Below are 22065 nucleotides of genomic sequence, written 5' to 3'. Positions count from 1 at the left end.
ATAATGGGTCTGTCCTCACTGGAGGACATAATGGGTCTGTCCCCACTGGAGGACATAATGGGTCTGTCCCCGCTGGAGGACATAATGGGTCTGTCACCACGGTAAGGCATAATGGCTTGGGTAAGCCCCTAGGTACCCGTATGGAGTGGGTAACGGTTTAGGTTGGTGCAGATTTAGGGAAAATTACGGATACTGGTGCGGTCATGGGTAAGACGTTTACGAAATTTCGTGCAGACTTTATGATACACTACACAATTTTAATGCTTGCGCTACTCTTCGTAACAATTAGCTACATTCACACTATTTTTGTAGTTATGAGCGCAGAATGCATGTGGATCTGTTTGGATTTAAATATTTTGATTTTTGCCTATAATTTAGAATTAAAGAGTTTGACAGAGGTCAAGGAACTGCCTGATGTGCTATCTACAAGTTATAAGCAATTTATCGTTACCTAGTACCTAAGTATATCTCTTTCACGACTAACGCCTACATTGGTTTTCGCACCGCGTCTTTCGACTTCGCTACGCGGCTATCTTTGCCGTCGTAGACTGATAGGAGATGTAACGCCATCTCGGCAAAGCAGAGGTGGTATTGCATCATTTTCCCCATCATCACAGATGAATGACCGTAGATGCACATGAGGATCTCTGCCCATTGACGGGAAAGCTCGCTTCACACTGAACATACAAAGGCCTCACAAAGTCATTTAGAACTGGGGACGTCCATCTATTTTTAAAAGGAGGTCCCCAAAATGTTGGATGTGTCCCAGATAAATGTTATCTTGCATTTGCCATTATGTTAGTTATAGCGGTACCGTAAAATAGAAGGTGGATGTGAGGCCAAAAACGTGGATGCTCGCCAAGACATGAAGCACAAGTAACCACAATGCGCATTGTCTTACAATGGACGAGACGTTGATAGCTAGAAAAGAATGATATAACCCTATACTGTCGACAACAATCGGCAATTTGTCCAACTATGACATGTTAAATGAACACCGACATAAGATTGCTACCTCAGTGCATGCATTTTAAGCCAATATCGCTGCCTTCGAATTTTATTCCGTCTCGTTTTCCGTCTTGTTTTTCGCGTGGAAATCGTATTTTGTCTTGGGTCTCCCAGTCTCACTGAGACCTCGGTAACCAGCATTATGGTTGCAGCACTGTGATTCGGTAACTTCATTCTCATAGCTGGACATCGGGTGGTGGCATATGTTGAGCAGTGGCAAAAAATCAATTCGATTTGATCGATTTTCACACATTGAATACAATCGGTTTTGTCGCCAGCTTTACGGACATAGTTCCTTCTCAGTTTTGACCAAAAACAAAGCTTTGATGTCCACACCCAGCAGACCATCACTGCGGGCCGATCACCCGACGTTTTACACGCGCTGGCATATGACGCGTCACCAGCCAGCCTCTTCGCCTGATAACCATTATGATGTCCCAGGGGATGAACGAGTCCGAACAGCTGGACATGGCGGCGCTGGTGGTGGAGACGGTGGGCCAGCTGCTGCAGCAGCCTGGTAGTCTGCGCACCATCCTCAGCACCATCATCCATGGCGAGGGCGACATGCGTTCGTACGTCTGCCCCCCCCCCCCCCCCCCCCCCCCCCCCCCCCGGCTGAAGCCGCTCCGACCGCCGCGGAGGCCCCCCTTCCCCCCCCCCTCGGTTAGGGGTTGGCCGGACGGTGGCGGGGAGTCATCGCAACACCTAATGCGCGTAGCCACTAATGACTCGTAACACCTCGTGTCGGGTGACGTGATGAGCTGGCCGCCGCCAGTGCTGCCCGTCTTCGTCAGAGAAACCGGTGGGGCGGAAGAATGACGTCACCGACTCTTCATAAGGCTTAGGAACCTTCAAAGCAGATCTGGAGCCTGATAGCTCACACTCTCTAAAACAATTTCCCCGAAATTTCGCCATGGTCCCCTTCAGGACTTCTTAGGTACGCTATGTATTTGAATAAAGATGCTTGGTCAGGCGGACTCCATTTTTCGGGTGGTGTCTCCTTTTGAGCTGGCAGACTTCCTGCTTTTTTGTAGAGCCTCCCGTGGATCTCATTGCGTTTTTTCGCATCATCTGGAGACCTCCTGTTGACAAACAGGACCGCTCGCTGGCCATACTGGCCATCCGCGGGAAGCACTGGTTTCCGCATGCCTAAGGGCTCTGCTTTTCATTCGGTAAAATGTGCTGTCCCGGCTACCTGGGACCTCCCAGGGATCCTCTGAAATCTCAAAGGGGCAAGCATATCTATTGGCAGCTTGACAGACGGCAAGAGGCGGCAGCGCCCTGGTGACGCCGCGCCTTTCGGCTGATGACGGCGAGGGCGCCGCGCCTTCTGGCGGGTGACCGCAAGGGCGCCGCCCCTGTCGGCAGTTTAAGCCGTAGCTCATGTAGCTCACCACGTGCATACGTTCGTTTGATTTTGTGCTGTTGTAAACTTGCGTACCTCTTAGCCTCGAGCGTCTGTTGGGTCGTGGGCTTAGAGCCTGTCCAGAGCATAATCAGCGTCGCTTTCTTTTTCAGACCTGGCATGGAAGGGAACAGGTAATTACGATCTCTTAACGTTTGCAGCTTGCACTTGTGAATTATGCTTGAAAATGACTTTTGTGATCTTACTGATGATTGAAAAACCCATAAAGCAGAATAATATCTCACAAATATATACGTCGGATGTCACCATCCTGCAAACGAAATCACAAATCTCTCCAATAACCCCCTTGTTGCCGGACCGATGCTGTATTGAAACACTGAACCGAGTCATTGCGACTGCTTTCAGACCGGGAAGGGGAGGTGGCGGTTACGACGGGTGAGTTGCAGCCATCGCATCACCCTGCCCATACAGGACACGCCCACTACAGCAATCCATACTGCTCTGCCCATACAGGACACGCCCAGTATAGCAATCCATACTGCTCTATGCATACAGGACACGCCCAGTATAGCAATCCATGCTGCTCTGTGCATATAGGACACGCCCAGTATAGCAATCCATACTGCTCTGTGCATACAGGACACACTCAGTATAGTAATCCATACTGTTCTGTGCACACAGGGTGTAGTAAAGCACATCACTTCGTGCATGCGGAACGCACGCAGTGTACAAGCGTTAGCTGAACTCATCTGCCTCGCTCGACGAGCACGCGCGTCTGGGAACAGACCATCCACTCTGAGCGCTGATGCACAGCGTGCGGACCGGACGCTAGGGAGCGCACGTGAGAACCTGCGCACCGGACGCCAGAGAGTGCACGTGGGCCTCTGCGCACCGGACGCTAGAGAGCGCACGTGAGCCTTTGCGCACCGGACGCTAGAGAGCGCACGTGAGCGCCTGCGTACCGGACGCTAGGGAGCGCACGTGAGCCCCTGCGCTCCGGACGCTAGGGAGCGCACGTGAGCCCCTGAACACTGAACGCTATATAGCGCGCATGAGGCCCTTGAGCTTCTGAGGGCAAGGCCACACGGCGAAGAACGATGGCTCGCTCTGAGTGGTGCCTCGTCTCGAGGGCGCTGAGTGATCAGTCGTGAAGACTCCCACCGACGACCCCGAAGAACAAGCGCCGGATCAAATCTCGAAGGTCGTCCAGCAGATGGTCTCGAGCCTGGAGACCTGCTGTGTGCCCGCACCGCCCACCGACGCAAGACTAAGCAGGGGCAGATACAGATCGGACTGGCAAGACCCAGACGCCCTCGTGCTGCCCATAAGCGGGGCCGTTACTCGTGCTACACCCAGCGGCCCACGACACTCTGCTCCATATACATACCGTGGCTCGATGGGGCGGCTGAACTGGCAACCGCGGTATCTGTAGTATTGGTCGTAGGGTGCCGTACCGCACGCCCTTGCTTGCTGTGAGCTTCTGACCACGTCATGTTGGAAACCTTATCGTGTGCTTGGCTGTTTCTTATTAAAAGGGTATCTCGTATATTCCTAACCTTTCACTCCGCACACCTACATAGCCACCGATAGATGGAAGCACCTAGCAAACACGCCTCACGCGTGGGCTAGAGTAGAATGGCCAAAAAGGGGTGCATGTGCTGATAAAAGCTGCCGGATTTCAGTGAGAATGGATACCCTGGCTATGGCGGTGACGGCAATTTCTACGGCTCTGGACACTACAGCGGCGGCTCCGGGTACTACAGCGGCGGCTCCGGGTACTACAGCGGCGGCTCTGGATACTACAGCGGAAGCTCTGGGGGCTATAGTGACTACAGTGGTAGCTCTGGGGATTATAGCGACTACAGTGGCAGCTCCGGAGACTACAGCGACTACAGTGGCAGTTCTGGAGACTACAGTGACTACAGTAGCGGATCTGGAGGACTATGGTGACTACAGTGGCAGCTCTGGGGACTATAGCGACTACAGTAGCAGCTCTGGAGACTACAACGACTACAGTGGCGGCTCTGGGGACTATAGCGACTACAGCGGCAGCAGTTCTGGAGACTACAGTGACTACAGCGGCAGCTCTGGAGACTACTACAGCGACTACAGCGGCAGCTCTGGAGACTACTACAGCGACTACAGCGACAGCTCTGGAGACTACAGCGACTACAGCTCTGGTGGTCCAGAGGTGTTCCCTCTCCCCGGGACAGGCGGCAATGCCGGTCCTGGACCCGCGCCACTAAACGCCCGCGTAGCGCGGTCCATCTTCCCCGGCGGCATGGATGTCGAGTGAGTGTACATAGACCCAGTATACATACAAGGCCCAGTGGTGTAGACATAGCCCCTGCTCACTGTCATGTTCCCGCCACCTTCGTCCATAAGGACTCGAAGGATGGGGTGAAACAGTTTCACTCCTGTCACCTACGAAGTTTGAAACCGTATTAATTGTCACCTGGGATCAAATATTACACAACCCTTCGCACTATAAGTCTCAATGCGGTAGATCACAAAAACAAAGACAACTTAAATGCAATGCGGCATAACCGTCACACATTTTGGCATCGGAAGTTTATTTCGCCCTGAAGTGTCATTTGCTGGACATCAAACACTGGATGATAGTTGAAACTTAACTCATAAGATTATCAGATAAAGTCACACTTAACATAACTACCCTAGAGGTGTGTGGTTTTCTATCCAGTTGGTGGTTTGAGGGGGGGGGGACTATGCCGCCTGCCCAGAGATGTAGCCTACTTTTAGTTATCATTTTTATCCATTAGTTCCCATTAATCATAATGTTTAAGGTTCAGTACCCCCCAAACTAATTTTGAGAGACTACACTCCTGTTTCCAACTGCGGAAGGAAAGTGCGTCAAATCTGGAGAGAACTGCTATAAGTGCATTTAGGAGGCCGGCACAGACATTTTTTCTTCCTGCACCCCGTCCCCCATCCCTCCTTCACGCCTACGAATTTTGCAAGACCGCATGCATCCCTGTAGCCCTATAGTTGACGATAGCATGGTTCTACAGTCACCTCAAAATAATATCACTTTTGCTTCTGTGACGTTATCATACAATGAGCTGGGAGGGTTGGTGACATTCACTATCCTCACATAATTACTGCGGGTGCAGGACTCGCGATTCTTGTGGCTGACGCGATGGTGAAAGCCCCATTGTTAGCTAGACGATAGCCCACCGGTGTAACAAGCCCAAAATTTTGTGCTGGTGCTGGTGTGTGACGTGGTAGTGGAAACTTATTGGTCAGCAACCCAGTCTGTGTAACACAAACTACGTAATTAACAGTGATAGAGTATTACTAGGGGGCCATTTAGGTCCTCTCTCTCTGTTGCCTATGAGGTCCGGTTAAACGGGATCATGTCACGTTTTACCAAACTGACTGTTTTGTTATTTTTTTGCCAAGCCCGTGGGGCATATCACGCCATTGCAGGACAAATCACGTTACTGTTTGCCCGCGAGTAGCTTAGTCACTTTAGTGGAAGCCATTATGACATTTGTCATACTCGCGAGTGGCTTAATAAGGTCGTCTGAAATCAGGATGTAAACATCGCCGTCATTAATGATCTTGGTACGCAAGGAATCAAGTAACACACCCATCAACGCATAAGCACAAGCGCATAAGACACTTATGTAGGAGATAACAAGCGGGAAGCACCGTTATCGACACGAGATCGCCGCAGTCTGGCGAGGGCTACTTGAGAAACAGCGTGCCACGCCCACCGCAACACACTTCGTAAATCAACGCAGTGATCAGGCACCTGTAACAAGACGTAAAACGCCGCTCTGTGTGCGGTTTTAAACGTCTTGTGCGGTGTTTACACCGTTCTGGGCGCTCGGGTTGTACAATAATTGCCTGATTGATGAACATGTTCGTGGTTGTTTGACATGCGTAGATGGATGTGCACTGCTTCTATGCTGGAGTTATGTCATTCGGCTGCCCAAATGCCTACCTGTCGTTGATCTATTTTTCTCTCTTTCGCTCCTCCAACGAACGTCACAGTGGAGGTAACCGAATGTGTTAAGTCTGGTACCACAAAGACACGCACATTTTTACTAAGGCACAACGTCTTGTTCGATCTTGATATGGTTTATGCGCAGGCGTGGCCTAAAACGCAGTGGAGGACATGCTGGCGTGCACCAACAGTGTGTGCACGCCGCTGCACGCGTTGCACACGCCTCTGCACTTCACGCGCGTGCATGTCATGAGTGACGTGGGTCGCTGACGTGTGTCGTAAGAGGCGTGGGTCACTGAGGTTATGAGTGACATGGGTCACTCAGCTGTGTGCATCCGATCACCCGTAGGCTGCCGGCAGCGCACCAGTAGCCTGCACGCCCCTCAGCGTGAATCCGTTTCATTGAAACTGGCGCTGAGCCGGCGCTGTTCGGCGTCCGCCGAACCTCTGCGCAAGTACGGCTGCTGCGCGCCAAACTCCGATGCCATTTTGTCTGCGTAGATCGCGTCTGTCACTCGTCCCCACAAACGGCTTTTCGAGTGAAGGAGCATGATATTTCAGAACAAATTATGGTTCACGGCGGAGCATGTGACGTGGCATGCAACGGCATCCATATCATGATATGCAATGCGTATAAGTGCGCATGCGCTGTGCAACCGTGAGTGTGTGGCCACGCTGCCTAACTGCGTACTATGTTTCCAGAGGGTTGGGGATGTTTCAACTTGTAGGGCATTTGCCACCAACCGCCGGGAACTTAACTGAACAGCATCTTCACATTTTTCGTCAGCGGCATTCTCCGTTTCAGATGAAACTGCGCATTGCTGCTGTCCATGAACATGACCCGCACCTAACGTCTGGGCATCGCAAGTTTGTGTCCTTGATGGCATACGCCCAGCGGCGCAGCCAGGCCTTGGCAAGGGGGGGGGGCAAAGGGTTGACAAAAGGCCTCCCGATAGTAAAAGCGACCCCCCCCGCAAACAAATCGCCGGATATTGACCATTTATTATTGAAGTCAGCTACTGCGAGATCAGTTTTGCCCAAAGTTTTAGTAAGGTTACCGACAAAATCATGCGTGAAATTATTGCGTGAAAGAAGTCGCCGGCGGCATCCTCTGGCCGATCCGGAGGTCCTTAGAGGGGTACATCACATCACATTGGTCCGTTCCCTGACACTGCAAGCCTCCTAACCCGCACAGCTGACCGCTGGTCGACGCATGAACCGCTATTAAGGCTACAGCATCCCTGCTCGCCGCAGGTGGTCAAACTATTGGCACACAGACTCCAGCTGGGCTTAACGGACCCATGCTGGAATGGGGTTGGAGGGCCCACCGTTCGGTACTGGGACCCTGACTGGCACAGGACTCTTCTTTTACCGCAATATGAGCACTTATAAGTTTCTTACGTTTCCTCTAATTGCCCAATGGCCGGACCATCGCAAGAGACCCTCTGCCATTCAGGCTTCCGTCTCCGCCCCTATTTAGCAAATATTTTCCTGTTTGTTTTCCCCTTTCCCGACTCGAGGTTCCTTGTTGACGCAGAATGACCACAGTGCCCTGTTAGGCACTATGAACACCTGAACGACACAAGAACCCAACCGATGCAAATCGGAGGCCCGGCCTTGTCCCTGCTTGAGAAGTGGGCCCCAGCGCTCAGAGCAGCCCCGAGTCGACTGTTCGTTTTTCGTGATCTATGGCCGAAATAGAGGAACGCACTTTCTCAGGGGTCCCTATCGGTGAAAGAGATCATCTTACTGACATTTGAGACCACGACTTCATGGGCGGGGTCCCCAATGTGACCTACAGCCAGCCCCTCGGATCCCTCAGCCATCCCATCGGGCCCTTAATCTTTGGTCTTTAGTGACCCCCGGCCCCTCTTCTTGCTCCTCAAACACCACACCGACTTCCAACACTGACACTCAAACACCACCGGGTCGCTTGCCGCCACAGGACCCCTGCTTGGCACTGTGGCCGCAAACCGGCACAGGATCCCCTTGTTGTCAGCGGCCCCGAACATTGAAAATGGCGGACCCCGGCCTCGTTTCTGCTTGGAAAATGAGTCTTAGGGCCAGACGGACATGGAGCCGACTGTTCGGTGTTCGTGGTCTCAGTCGGTGACAGATTTAGATAGCCGCTTGTCTCAGGGTTTCCTCAAACACTGTAAGAGGACCTCTGACTGATATCTCAGGTCACGACCCCACGGGCCGCCGTTCTTTTTGTGACCTACAGCCAGTTCTTCCGGTCCTTATGCCCTCCAACCACGATCGTCGATCCAACCACGATTTGATCGTCGGTTCCGATGAGCCGCCCGGACCCCTCTGTGGGCGTCATCGAACACTTTCCTTGTTTGGCTCGGGGCCCTTGCGAGCACAGAGCCCTCTGCTAGGCGCTGTGGGCCCTTGACAGAAAACAAAACCCCAGACCAGTGTAAACCATTGGCTCGGGTTTATGACTGATCGGGAAGTGGGTCCTCAGACCCATATCGACATGGAGCCGACTATGTGGTACGGTGGTTCCTGACCGACGTATAGGCCCATATCGGCTCAGGGGTCCCCGATCGGCGCAGAGGGCCCTCTGACCAATATCTGAGCGTCCGCCTTCGCGGGCCGAGGCCCCTGAATAAGACTCCGGTCAGCCCTTTATGCCTTTGGACCCTCCAGTCGGGCCTTCGATTGTCGGACCCGTGGGCCCTCTAGGCTCCTCGGGCCTCCTCGAACACTGCCCCTGGACGACTCGGGGCCTCTTGACAACATAGGGCCCCTGCTAGGCGCCGTGGGTCTACGAGCAATATTAATTGCCAACCCCGGCCTAGTCCCTGCTTTAGAAATGGGCCCTCAGGCCCATGCCGCCACGGAGCCGGCTGTGCGTTACTGGTGGTGTCGGACCGAAATATGGGCCTTTATCGACTCAGTGGGCCCCTGATCAACGCGGAGGGCGCTCTGGCTGGCATTGGAGTGCCCGGTCCTGCGGGCCGGGGACCCTGAGTGGGATCTCCGGCTGGCCCTCCGGCCATTTGGGCCCTTCGGGCCCTCAATTGGGCCCTTAATCGTAGGTTCCGAAGGGTCCTTTGGGCCCCTCGGAACATAAGGGGGCGCGTGCCCCTGTGCCCCCCTGCGTGCGCCACTGCATACGCCATAGTTTATGGCAGCTTCCATAAAGGCAGCCGCCAGGGTCGGGGGCGTGCATGGCACCGTAACAAAAGTTCCCTGGCCATGTGAGGGCCTGATGCCTTTAGAAAACGCGACGCATATCGTCACGTCCCTTGCATGGAGCGGCAGCGACTACCTTGGCCATATGAGCGCTCAGGGCCATGGTGCAACCCAGGTGCGAAACCGGACTTCCCACATGAGAGACCGACGCGTTAACAGCTCGATCGTTACGGCCCCTGCGAGCCTGTCGTCGCCGAAAGCTCTCTGGTATGTGCGGTGCAGCGCACGGATCTGATGGGCTCATGCCATGGCCGAAGCAGCGTACAGCTGCCGACGGGACAGCCCCGAGTCGATGTGCGGTCACTGCATCCTTCGTATCTCACTGGTATTAAAGGGGCAAAGGGCCTGAAAAGCTACCACGTTTTTTTAATAAAAAAGCCTTCGTGTTAAAAGCAACGGTAGATGTAAAACCGCTCGCACGACCTCCCATATCCATCATGCGTGTACGTTTGTGAACTGAGTGTCCTGCGATTGGAAGCCCTGGCGTGATCAAACCACGTCTTCCTAGTTTTGAGAGCACGTTTCGCAGTTGCTTGGCGTGAAGGGGACCTTGCCTTGTTCGCTGTCACAGCTGAGTCGAACGGTGAGCGCGGCCTTCATCCTGACCCGCTGTGTTCCGCGTCGAGGCCCGACCGGCGGTGCGGTGTCGTTTCCAGACATGTACCAGCCGTACGCCACGGACATGCCTAACTTCGGATCAGGCAGCTACTCGACCTTCTTCGAGGGCTCCTACAGTCAGCACCAGGGCGGAATGGAGGAAGAAATGGGTATGAGGTGGGTAACCTTCCCACCCGCTTTTCGATGGTGCTCCTACCTATTGAGCCTGTAATGATGATAGTCGGTGCCGCTGCGGTGCATGCGCCCCAAGCATTGAATAGCCTGAACGAACGCAGCTGCGTCTTTTGCTGCACACATCTGGATAGGGTCGCGCGTGTTGGAAAAGTAGGGATAACCGAAGAGGAGTTCCGAAATAACTTTCGTGAGAACGACCGGCTGCCGGACATTTTCGCATGTGGAGGCACCGTAACGCTGCTGTCACCACGCCTATACGAGGAGAACACCAGACATATGGCTGGTATAGCCCCGAGCACCGGACCCACGACTCGTCGCTGCCCAGCTGCCTGAGGCGTGTTCCGATGAGTTGATGTGCGGCGCCAGACTGTCTGACAGCCAACAGTGAGCGGGCCGCGGTCTCTGACGGCCGGCAGTGAGTGGGTCGCAGTCTCTGACGGCCGGCAGTGAGCGGGTCGCGGTCTCTGACGGCCGGCAGCGAGCGGGCCGCAGTCTCTGTCGGCCGGCAGTGAGCGGGCCGCAGTCTCTAACGGCCAGCAGTAAGCGGGCCACGGTCTCGGCCGGACGGCAGTAAGCGGACCGCGGTCTCGGCCCTGCTTCCTCACTGCGACGGCGAGGTGAGCGGCTGGTCCCGCCGGCAGGATGATGGGCCCCATGTCGCGGCTGCAGCAGTTTGTGGGCAGGGTGGCCAGTCACGTGGAACGCGGCAGCTATCCAGACCTTCAACCTGCCCGGCTGCATGTCCGAGGAGATGAACATCAACTTCCGCCGCTTCCTGAAGGCGATCGTCTGGGGCACGTCCGTGCAGGAGGTGAGCCTCAAGCCTGGGCTGGTGGGTGCCAGGCCTCAGCCAGTGTGTGCCCGCTCTAATTGCAGCTGGTGGGCACTACATTTCAACTGACCCATGCCAGGTCCGCCTCTGTGGCTGGAGCAGGGCAAACAGGGGGCCACAAACGCCAAACATATCCTGGGGTCGGGGATACCGACCGCGTGGTCACCTTTCATGCACGGCGCTGCATCGGAGTCACCGCGTGACGTCAAGTTGGCCACAATATCCACGTGGCGAGTGCTGCCCAGTGGCCGTGTGAGCACGGTCGGCGGTCTCCGACTGAGCCCGGCCGTCCCATCTCCGACTGAGCCCGGCCGTCCCATCTCCGACTGAGCCCGGCCGTCCCGTCTGCGACTGAGCCCGGCTGTCCCATCTTCGACTGAGCCGGGCCGTCCCACTTCCGACTGAGCCCGGCCGTCCCACCTCCGACTGAGCCGGGCCGTCCCACCTCCGACTGAGCCGGGCCGTCCCACTTCCGACTGAGCCCGGCCGTCCCATCTCCGACTGAGCCGGGCCGTCCCATCTCCGACTGAGCCCGGCCGTCCCATCTCCGACTGAGCCCGGCCGTCCCGTCTGCGACTGAGCCCGGCTGTCCCATCTTCGACTGAGCCGGGCCGTCCCACTTCCGACTGAGCCCGGCCGTCCCACCTCCGACTGGGCCGGGCCGTCCCACCTCCGACTGAGCCCGGCCGTCCCACCTCCGCCCGGCCGCAGATCCCGGGCTACGAGCGGGTCGACAGCGGCTTCGTGGCGAACCTGCAGCGGCTGATCCGTGAGCTGAGAACCGGAAAGGAGATCGCCCTCTTCGGGGAGGGCTACCCGTCGGCACTGGAGGAGAGCATGGGGTGAGAGCAGTGTGTATTGGCGTGGGGACACGGGGTGGGGGACGAGCGATCAATGGTTCACCCAAATTTTGTTGAAGTTGAACGGTGGCCTTGTGGTGAAGCATGGGTGAGATTGACTTCAGAGACGCCTGGCCCGCTCAATTTTTCGGGCGATTTTGAGCTCTGCTTTCCACTAGTGATGAGCATGATGCGTCAAATTCGCAAAAGCCACGCCAGCAGCGATGCAATCCAGCATTGCTTTTACCGTTGCCTACCAATGCACCATTGTCGATCTGATAGGCGGCATTGATGGCGGCGTCGACCCTCGTCACCATGGCGTCTGGAGATCTGTGGAAGCTGCATGTAGGAATCTCGACGGCTTAGGCGTTGCGGGTCACGTATCAAGGACATCACAGTTATATATCAGGCTTGATCTCACGGGTTATAAATCGTCCTCTTATTGTGGCAGCTATAAGACGTCATCTCTCACTCACAGCAAACTCATACACGTGTTGGACCACTGGACAGCTACGTAAGAAAAAGGTAAACCTCGATTCACGTATGCACGGCTCGTTCCCCTCTGAACCCCCCCCCCCCCCCGCCCCAGTCTCCACGGTTCGCCGCACCGGGGCGGTCTGACACCCCTGCTCACACAGCCGTTGGTTCGAGGATCAGAACGTCCATCCCATGATGCCGCTGCCCTACGACTTCTTCGAGAGCGCGCTGCAGAAGGTCGGACAACGTCTCTCTCAACTTTACCATCCAGCCGTGGGAGCAGTACAACGTGGCGAAGAAAAACATGACCATGAAGCTGCTGGGGAAGGTGGCGCGCGCGCTGCTCGCTGTTCAACCGAACCGCCGTGTTCGACAAGTTCGTCTCTGCCGCTGTTGACGTGAGTATTCGTGACGTCACGTGGGGCGACGTCACGGCGACTGGAACGCCAGGCCATGTGACCTGTGGGACCTGATCTCATGAGCAAGGACACGGCGACGGCGCGGTGATAGCGCGGCGACAGACAGCGCAATGATAGGGCGATCTCGTGCGACATATGGACGTGTTGACCAGACACGATCGAACGCGACGAATCGGTGAGAGCCGAGGTGAACCGGATGGGTAGGAAACTCGCACAGTATCGAGGTACGATGACCGGCGTACGTGCCAGTTTTGGTGAGAGCCGAGGTGAACCGGATGGGTAGGAAACTCGCACAGTATCGAGGTACGATGACCGGCGTACGTGCCAGTATTGGTGATAGCCGAGGTGAACCGGATGAGTAGGAAACTCGCACAGTATCGAGGTACGATGACCAACGTACGTGCTAGTCGGTCGGTAACGCAACACTGACTGAGACACACAGTGTGCCTGACCTCACAATGAAGAATAGCGACACGAAGTCAGAACCTTCAGATAGAACGAGCACACTAGGAAAGCGAGCATGACATCTACTCAGCATGATATCCTGAGAGGGGTAGATTCCCGCTTCGGCATGAAAGTTCCAAATCCAGTGTCAATTGCATTAGAATCAGCAAAAACGGTGCACGTTAAGGTGTTCTCGCCGTCGTGAGACGTACGTATTTCCGTTGATTGCACTAGGTTGCGCTTCTGCGCCGCACACCTGGCGAGGAGGCACGACGAGCCGCGCGTAAACGTCACGCTGGGGCGCTCGAGCGGGGACGCGTCACGCCTGCGTCGTAACGCTGCGCAGGCTGCGCCCGCCTGCGGCGTCCTCCGCCGCTTGTGACCCCGCCTGACCCCGCCTGACCCCGCCTGACCTTTGTTCCAGCTGCACCGGGAGCTGGCCAGCGGCGGTATGGCGCTGGTCGGCCAGCCGGGCGAGGCTCCGAGCCGGCGCGACACGTGCACCAGGTGAGTGTCGGCCGGAGAGCCCTCACGCCCGGCAGTCGGCACAGACCAGGCCGGTGTTGTCCCACGATGGACGCGCCATCAAGGTCTGCTGCGTTATGTGCCACCCGGGAGCGTTGTGGAGTCAGCATGTGGATCATCCTGTGTAATTGCTATTTCTAGTTGTCGGCGGTATCGTGTCCGTATGGAAATGCGTGTTTGGGAGGCTTTTGAACCGGTTGTTACCTCATGACGAGTCGCAAGTGATCGAATTACCGTATGCGAGCTTGCAGTTCGACATGTTCAGGCGCGTGCTCCAAAAATGGTTGGTGCTCTTCCATCATACTCACCAATCTCGTGTTCTCAAGGATGGTGGAGATGACCGTGAAGAAGGCACCGGTTGGAATGGATGCGCCGATGGTGGTGAAACGTACGTTCTGTGCCCAGACGAGGCGTCCACGAAAAGGTTTTGGATGAACGCGCATACAATCGGTAGTATTCATTTAATGCAATGTTCGGACACTGTCCATTGTAGGACATCATCAAAGTAGCTGGGAGCGATGCACCACTTTTAAAGGACAACAGGAGCACCATCCGAGTGTTGTTGCCAGGGGAAGCACACTGTCAGCCAAACAGCCTCATTTCCGCGTTGGCAACTCCCTCTCGTGTTACCTTTGTACATGTGCGATCGTTGACGATTTAAGTGGAGCAGATGGCAGCACCGGTCATCACACAGTCAGTCCCGGCCAAACGCGAGGTCGCCATTTGACGCCCATCTCATCTGACGCGCCGCTGCCTTCAGGTGACGGCGACATCTTCACGGTGTGCCAGTCGCCGCTGACCCACGAGTTCCTCTGGCGCAAAGCGGTCGCCTGCGAGTGCGGCGGTCCACCCCCGACCCGGATGCACTGAGCACCGACGCCGACCAGCCTGCCGCCGCCCCTCACAGGGTACCGTCCGCCGCACTCTCCGTCGACGTCGTGTTGTGACGCGGTCTCAGCGCCGTGCGTTGTTCTCTGTTGTAGATGGGGCGGGGCGGAGGCCCGAGACCCTGCCACCGGCGATAGCCAGATGTTGTTTTCTGCAGCGGGCGCAGCAGACGTGAGGCCTGGGGTTGTGTTAACGCCGGGGCCCTTGCGTTGTCCTCTGTAACATACATCAGCAGGGCTGGCAGATCCTATCTCCTGCCACCGGCAGTGCCCAGTTTTTTTTCTCTGTAGACGGTATTGGAGGAGTTTGGTTTCCATATTTTTCTACGGTGAGGCCTGGATGTGGTTCTTTGTGGGGAAAGCAGACGGGATTAAGACTCGCGAACCTGGCGCCTCCAGCAGCAGGGTCCGACGTCCAACGGCCTAGAATAGGAAACCAACCGGCCGAAACCAACCAGCCGGCCGACGTCCAAAGCCTGCAGCCTCGGACGTTGGCCGGCGCTAGGACCTGAGGTCCCACCACGCAGCGTCGGCCCGGTCAATGCGTCACTCGATGTAGCCGAAGCTGGAAGTCCGGCCCGCGCATCCAGTGATACAGACACCTGGTTGCTACCTTGGCTGCTACGCTAGTGGCCTGTCATGCGACTAGGCTACGCTGTTGTTCGGCCAGCAGCTGGGCTATGAAGCTGACGGGCTGCCCCCGCTCTGAGCTACGTTCTCGCCGCCTTATGACATGCATGGCCACGTCGGGGGCCCGGTCTCGGACCTCTGGCGGCTGTCTGGTCGTCAGCTGGACCGGTCGCCGGTCGGAGTCGGCGGCGGGTGCCGGCCGGCCGCGGTTGGTGCCGCGGCACCGCGCGTCCGGCGGCCTGGTACGCCTGGGGAACGTCGCTGTGATACTGTGGCCTGCTCGTCCTCGAGACGCTGGTGGCCGGGGCGGCACATTCTGCACGTGCACGGCACAGATACAGGCTCGTTTGGTGATTGGGACCGGCTTTGGCCATCCCGGAGGACACGGCTCGCTCTAGCCAGTCTTGTGACGGCAAGCGAAGGGTGGCCATCGAGTTCATAACTCACTCACCGGGATTTCGTTTTGTAGAAGATGTTGGTTGGAGACAGAGCTTTTTTCTTACTGTTACTGTGTGAAGATACCAAAGTGCCTGGAGACGTTGCTCGTCGGGAAGGCGTTGTAACTCACCCCAGATGCAATTAGACTCTACCTTAGGCTGACAGATCCCCGTTAATCACACCGTCGTGTCGCGCAGGTCAGCTGTTAAGCCGCGTTGAGTCTGAAGGCATATGGCACTGCACGCCGCTCATATCTCAGTGCCTCAAAGCTAACGGCGGAGCACTTATATCTGCTCGTCGTTCTTTAAAATCATTTTGCAGTTCCTTTTGGGGCAGTTTCTATTCTTTCCAAGCCTTCGCGACAGCCACGCAGCAGTGCTCACGGCGCTAATGTGTAACTGTGCGATGGCCTTACGTCAGCACAACTCTTAACTATTGGGTTTCAGGCGCGAATACTCTACAAGCGTGCGGGCAATGGGTCTCTGCTCGCTTGCCCCCTGTTCAGTTTGTTCGCGGAACGAACTCGCCTCGTGCACGTGAATGATGGCCGAAAGGCGCTCCCGTGCGTACGTTGGCGTGTGCTGCGTAGTTGTGTGCAACATCCACAACCTGCGTTTGAGCACGCTGAAGTTTTCTGTGAATCGCCTGTCAGTTCCAAATCAGTTTCTGGTTCCTGCACGGTAGAATATGAACGGATCGCCCATTGGTGTATTCGACGTGTATTGTCTTTGTTTCCACATCAATAAATACATTTGTTCTGCACAATGTGTTACGCACGACGACCAACAACGAAACATGGCTCGAAAAATACCCATTCACGTGTCCAAATACAGATACAAGAACTTCGTTTGATAAAATTACACCGATGAAAATAAGACAATTTGACGAAAATATTCTCACAGTATACGTACTTTATCCGCTCCAATATCGCCAAAACGACCACACTCCGCAAAAGGTTTGGCGTAAACTTAAGAAAAGTGCGGAAAGTCTGTCACTGCGTTTACCTCAGGCATGTGCCAACAACGGTAAATACAAATAGCAACACAGATTTGAGGCTCTCCGAGACTATCAAATCCGGTTTGGGGTTCTCTGACGGTATCACATCTGGCACATCGCACCTCCACCGCTTTGGATGCGTCATTTACCAGACATAAACCAAATACGGTCTCCGCGGACCGGGCAGCGAAAGTGCGGTCCTAATGGGGCGTGAGTCTGCATCGAATGTTGGCGAATACACGAAGATTATGGTTTGCCGCAAGAAAGCAGCAGTATCCTCGCGAAAGGGGCCGATAACGGGGTCCTCGGCTGAAAGCCGAAGCGGGGCTATTAGTATTTAGAACTGAACCGGCTATACAAGCAAACCAGAATATAATAAGACAACGAACACAGCAGTTACAAGTTCGAGATCCTACCACGCTCGGCTTAAACGGGTACGGTATGTGTTCTTTACGTCTTGCTTTCCAACCATTCCCGATGAGCCGTGGACAGCATGCCGTGCAGCATGGGCTTGAAAGTAGACATAAGCGCTCCAGATGACAGCCGTGAGCAAGGCGATGGGGCCTGGCGGGCAGGGCAGCGGTGCGCTCACAGCGCCGCGAACCTCTGCCGGCCGGCGCAGCCCGACCAAGGTGACCCGGGCGGCCGCCTCACGAACTGCACGCCGGGATGAAGTACTGCAGCGTGATATCCTCGTGGATCAGGAACAGGTGCAGCATTCGATCCTCGATCAGGTCTGCGGCAGTGGAGGCGGACGGACACGTGGAGGCTTCTGCCCAAGCCACTGTGATGACCGGCATCGGGAGGGGGGAGGGGGGGGGGGCACACCGCTGTAATAGGCCCCGAAGGCTTGCGCTGAGCGCACACGTCCCTGGGATATCCGCATGCAATGGGCGAGCGGATCAATTACAGTGAGAATCAAGCTACCCAGGTGTACAATTTCATTGTGTACTTTGTCCCGGCACACACAAAGAGATCACTCCCTAACATCACAGTTTCGCTGCACATGGCGATTGCTGGTGACATTCACACATGGCGATTGCTGGAGTGACATTCGCACATGGAGATTGCTGGTGTGACATTCGCACATGGCGATTGCTGGTGACATCCGCACATGGAGATTACTGGTGTGACATTCGCACATCACATGGCGATTGATGTGACATTCGTACATGGAGATTGGTGGTGACATTCGCACATGGCGATTGCTGATGTGACATTCGCACATGGCGATTGCTGGTGTGACATCCGTACATCGCGAATAAACTGATGAGACCCTGTCTGAGCAGAGCTTGACGACCACCCTCCCCCCCCCCCGTGTCCCCGGGCCTGATCGGATACCCATCCCAGCACTCACTGCAGACAGCTTTGGCAGGGTGGAACTGATCGCCCGCCAAGAACATGGCGAACGGCTTGATGTCCACGTGCACCTCGAACATCTGCTGTTGGTCCGCCTCCTGATCTTGGCCATGCCCTGCCCCAGCGTTTGGTATGTCAGCCGGCATCAGTACACAGACGAACCCGGTGCAGGTCCACCCAGAGCCCCACGAACCCCAGCGTTCAGTATGTCAGCCGGCATCAGTACACAGACGAACCCGGTGCAGGTCCACCCGGAGCCCCACGAACCTCAGCGTTTGGTATGTCAGCCGGCATCAACACACAGACGAACCCGGTGCAGGTCCACCCGGAGCCCCACGAAATCATGGTGCGCACCAGGTCTTCAAATGGGTGACGGACAAATCACACAACACGCTTATAAAATGGATAGGATATCACATGGAAACTAGAGCGATTTGTGATGCTTTTACGGTTCCCGAATCGAGGATTGCGAGGGAGAATACGACGCAGTCAATAGCACGCACTAACAGTAATCAAGTTATAATATCAAATAGCAAGCTGGCAAAAGCCCACTCCAAAGCTTGCGTTGTAGGAGTTGCATTCACGTGAACCCCACTCACACTGAACACACGTTATTTCTCCAAGAATACACCCCAACAGGCTCTCAAGTTCCCGTTGAAAGTATACTCGACAACGATCCCACCATCACCGCGAATCACTTTACTTCCACCCGAGCATTCATCACGGGAGCCCCAGCGGCGGCCGTGACGTGACCGTGACCCGTCCACACACGGTCGGCGGCCGGCTCACCTGCGGGGTGGGTGCGCAGGCCACAGAAGTGGGTGGCCACAGACGCCTGGTCCGACTCGACGCGCAGCAGGAGGCGGCCGGCATGGCTGGCCGACACGGTCAGGCGTGGGCCGAGCGCGCGCATGCGCTCGACCACGGGTCGCAGCAGGCGCAGCGGCGGCAGGTCGCAGCTGACCTGGAACTGCGGCATGCGCGGCTCGGCGTAGGAGGCCCAGAGCCGGCGCGGCAGCACTGCCACCGGGATGTCGTGCGTGCAGAGGCGACTCAGAGACGTCTGCGACGGCTGCCGGCGCGCGCCGCCGCAGGTCAGCCGCGTTCGGGCACACTGGGCGGGTGCAGGTGCACGGTACGGCCACACGGCTCGGGGGACCGAGCGGTCACGGGGACGTGGCTGGGGTGACGGCTCAACGGCGCGCGTCCAGCTCGGCCGGCCGGCCCCAGCTCCATCCGACCATCGGCGAGAGATCGGAGAGAGGCACGACTGGACGGCCTGGCCGGAGGCTCAGCCGAATAAAAGAAGCTGAGAGCCCACAATAACACTGGAGCACTGACTGCTCTAACTCATAGTTAAATGCCCACAAAAAGGAACACAATATATATAATAATAAACAACAGCTGATCAAATGAATCAGCATGGCATACAACTGCTCCAAAAAGGCTTGTGCACTAACAGCACTACCAGAGCATCATATGTAAAAACAGGGAAATAACAGGAATATGAAAGATGACTGCAGATGTAAGATCAACAGGCCAGTTCCACACCATATATATATATATATATATATATATATATATATATATATATATATATATATATATATATATATATATATATAGCAGGCTATAAGCTATGTGCTTATATATGTAAGCATACCATATATTGGATATAATATATACATATATATATATATATATATATATATATATATATATATATATATATATATATATATATATATATATATGCAAAATGCACATGATATACACAAGCCAAACATTTAGTTGATTTTACTCACAGACTCTATTTCAAAAGTTAGACATGCAGAGTGTTTCCTGGTGAGCTTGATCTTGAGAGATCTGACAGCAGTGCTGGATTTTAAAATGCTGAGTGTTTTTGCCAGGTTGTCTGAAAAAGGTACAGCTTGGTAAAGATAATATTTATAATATCAATGCCTCAGAACAAGCAATCAAAGGCAGAAAAGAACACATGATATGCAATACTTCAAACTTTGCTAAAATTTAAAACAGAAGCTACTAGCCATGATTCATCACTTCATACTTAAAAGCTCATCAGACAACCCAATTTACACATGGTGAATATGTCAGTTACACACTAACACAACTCTTACCTGGCTTTAATTCTAGATAGATTTCATTAAACTCTGCAGATACTCCTTCCATATTATACTCATTGAAGAAGTGACCTTGTTGCAATTCACACCACAAACCTGAAAAGAACAGACCTTTGACTCAAAAAAGACTGATATACTTTTGTTACATGCAAACTCAATCCACTAACATGTTACCTAAAGGCTATGATCAATTACTGAATGCAACACATGCTACCAGATAATAATCTATTTCAATTTACCTGAGACAGATGTGACAAATTGTTACACCTTAAAGCATTAACCAGAAAGCATGTAAATAACTGATACAACATGCCCAACAATCTACCATACAACAAAGTTACCAAAATGTAAAGCCTCTGCTTTCATATCATATTAACAAACCTGGTGTGGAGCTCAGGCTGGATGCTTCCATCACTACAAAATAGAGATGAGAAGGAGTAATCCGAAAGGTGCATACCTTTGCAAGCTTTGCCAAAGTACTGATAACAGCTGAAATAAGATAAATCATATTACATCGATGGCATCACAACACCCCAAATGGCTTGGATATATGGTATTTAAATGGGTGAAAGAGCAGCTAACACTGCTATCCTATGTTCATCACATATCCCATTCTATGTTGTTAGTGCTATCTGCCACCATCATTTATTCTATCATCATTACATCTTTGCTATCAATTTTTCCAGAGACTGTGAGTTTAATCGGTACTATATACCTTGTTCCTGTTAGGCTGTTATTTGCTGGTTTAGCAGTTCATGTAATTGAGCAAGCATCAAGCAATGCAGTGTTATTTTTGTTATAATTAAACTTCATGTAATCTATGACTGATTTTGTTTGCAGCTTTTTGCAAGTTTCATTTGCTAGGTTGTCAGTGCAAAATTTCCTGTCACCTATACATTAACTCATTAGCTTATTTCCATAAATTACTTTCATTGCGATGGCCATTCAAGCATTCTGCATCATTGAAAAGTCCTAACATTGTAAGCAGCTTCTCACTTGTAGTTTTTCAGTGTTAGCAGCAGGCACTGTGACAGTTTAATGCTAAAAAGTTGTATTTCTTGTTTAAATCATGCTATATGGTGATATATATATATATATATATATATATATATATGTATGCATAAACATATACATGTACATACATATATATGGTCATGATACCATATTATATGCTTATCATGCATGCTAACCTATTTGAGAAAACATCACATGATGGGCTGGACAGTCCATTCACAGGCATAAATATCACGGGTGCCTTTCATACAAAAATAAGCTATGAGAAAGCTCCTACAATTGTCTTTTTACCATGTATGATCCACAAACAACAACTAATTTGCTTAATTTCCTGTGGTCCACACTTCTTGCCCAGGTGAGCAGCAGGCAATGATATACAACCTCCATCTCTGAATAAGGAACAGAGCCCCATGACAGCAACAAGCATAACTTACAGGTGAACTGCTTGATGCATACTGGCCCAGAAATTTTCCCCCGAAACTTCATTTGCAAAGTTAATCAGAAATTGACAGGTCCCCACGGAGTTGTTTGCTTGTCACCAACAAGTCAGCATCACCGCCTTGCTGAGCTTCAATGCCGCAAGGGCATTACACTTAGCATGGGGCTAGGAAGGTTGGTTAGCTCGAACCGTGGATTCGGTCCAGTAATGTAAATAGAAACGAAGATATCTGAGATCGCGAGCGACCCGCAGAACCGAAAACACCGTATTGCGTTTGTCTGCGCC

General features: G+C 53.6%; 2 protein-coding genes and 1 long non-coding RNA gene across 5 annotated transcripts in view; 2 read left to right on the top strand and 1 right to left on the bottom strand.

The window, feature by feature from the left end:
- The window catches only part of LOC119089517 (uncharacterized), a 35132-nt gene extending 21320 nt beyond the window's left edge, over positions 1-13812 (top strand). Inside the window, exons 12-21 of the mRNA XM_037212253.1 lie at positions 1450-1580; positions 2527-2547; positions 2780-2809; positions 4057-4666; positions 6392-6396; positions 10205-10322; positions 10982-11151; positions 11884-12014; positions 12650-12886; positions 13776-13812. Of these exons, the coding sequence (XP_037068148.1) occupies positions 1450-1580; positions 2527-2547; positions 2780-2809; positions 4057-4324 (450 nt within the window). The 3' untranslated portion in view covers positions 4325-4666; positions 6392-6396; positions 10205-10322; ... (2 more) ...; positions 12650-12886; positions 13776-13812. The remainder of the gene's footprint in view (positions 1-1449; positions 1581-2526; positions 2548-2779; positions 2810-4056; positions 4667-6391; positions 6397-10204; positions 10323-10981; positions 11152-11883; positions 12015-12649; positions 12887-13775) is intronic.
- Positions 13813-13818: 6 nt separating this feature from the next.
- LOC119089516 (uncharacterized) lies at positions 13819-16591 on the top strand. Its single transcript, XR_005093153.1, has 3 exons — positions 13819-13858; positions 14203-14264; positions 14637-16591. It is a non-coding gene; the product is annotated as an uncharacterized LOC119089516 (long non-coding RNA).
- Positions 15039-22029, bottom strand: Hus1-like (Hus1-like checkpoint clamp component). 3 transcript variants are annotated; one of them, XM_037212249.1, is made up of 7 exons: positions 21776-22029; positions 20709-20816; positions 20325-20423; positions 19992-20101; positions 18976-19258; positions 18185-18301; positions 15039-17563 (listed from the first exon to the last, which is right to left on the bottom strand). In XM_037212249.1, exons 1-7 carry the CDS (start codon positions 21825-21827, stop codon positions 17478-17480), a joined length of 855 nt encoding a protein of 284 aa, XP_037068144.1. In that variant the 5' UTR covers positions 21828-22029; the 3' UTR covers positions 15039-17477. The 3 variants fall into 3 exon arrangements, with proteins under 3 accessions (XP_037068144.1, XP_037068146.1, XP_037068147.1); XM_037212251.1 differs by having other exon boundaries at positions 18976-19156; XM_037212252.1 differs by having other exon boundaries at positions 20785-20816.
- Between the last annotated feature and the right edge of the window lie 36 nt (positions 22030-22065).

Source organism: Pollicipes pollicipes, unplaced genomic scaffold (genome assembly GCF_011947565.3).
Source record: "Pollicipes pollicipes isolate AB1234 unplaced genomic scaffold, Ppol_2.1 Scaffold_3087;HRSCAF=3621_pilon_pilon_pilon, whole genome shotgun sequence".
NCBI lineage: Eukaryota > Metazoa > Arthropoda > Thecostraca > Pollicipedomorpha > Pollicipedidae > Pollicipes > Pollicipes pollicipes.
Note: the sequence above shows the minus strand (reverse complement) of the source record. Positions and strands in the feature narration are given on the sequence as shown.

Coding starts and splice junctions, on each gene's coding strand:
- Hus1-like (XM_037212249.1), bottom strand. CDS start 21,827: ATGAAGTTTCGGGGGAAAATTTCTGGGCCAGTATGCATCAAGCAGTTC. Junction 19,259..19,991: donor TAACTTTTGAAATAGAGTCT/GTGAGTAAAATC, acceptor GCGCGCCGGCAG/CCGTCGCAGACGTCTCTGAG. Junction 18,302..18,975: donor CCTGCGCACCCACCCCGCAG/GTGAGCCGGCCG, acceptor ACGCTGGGGCAG/GGCATGGCCAAGATCAGGAG.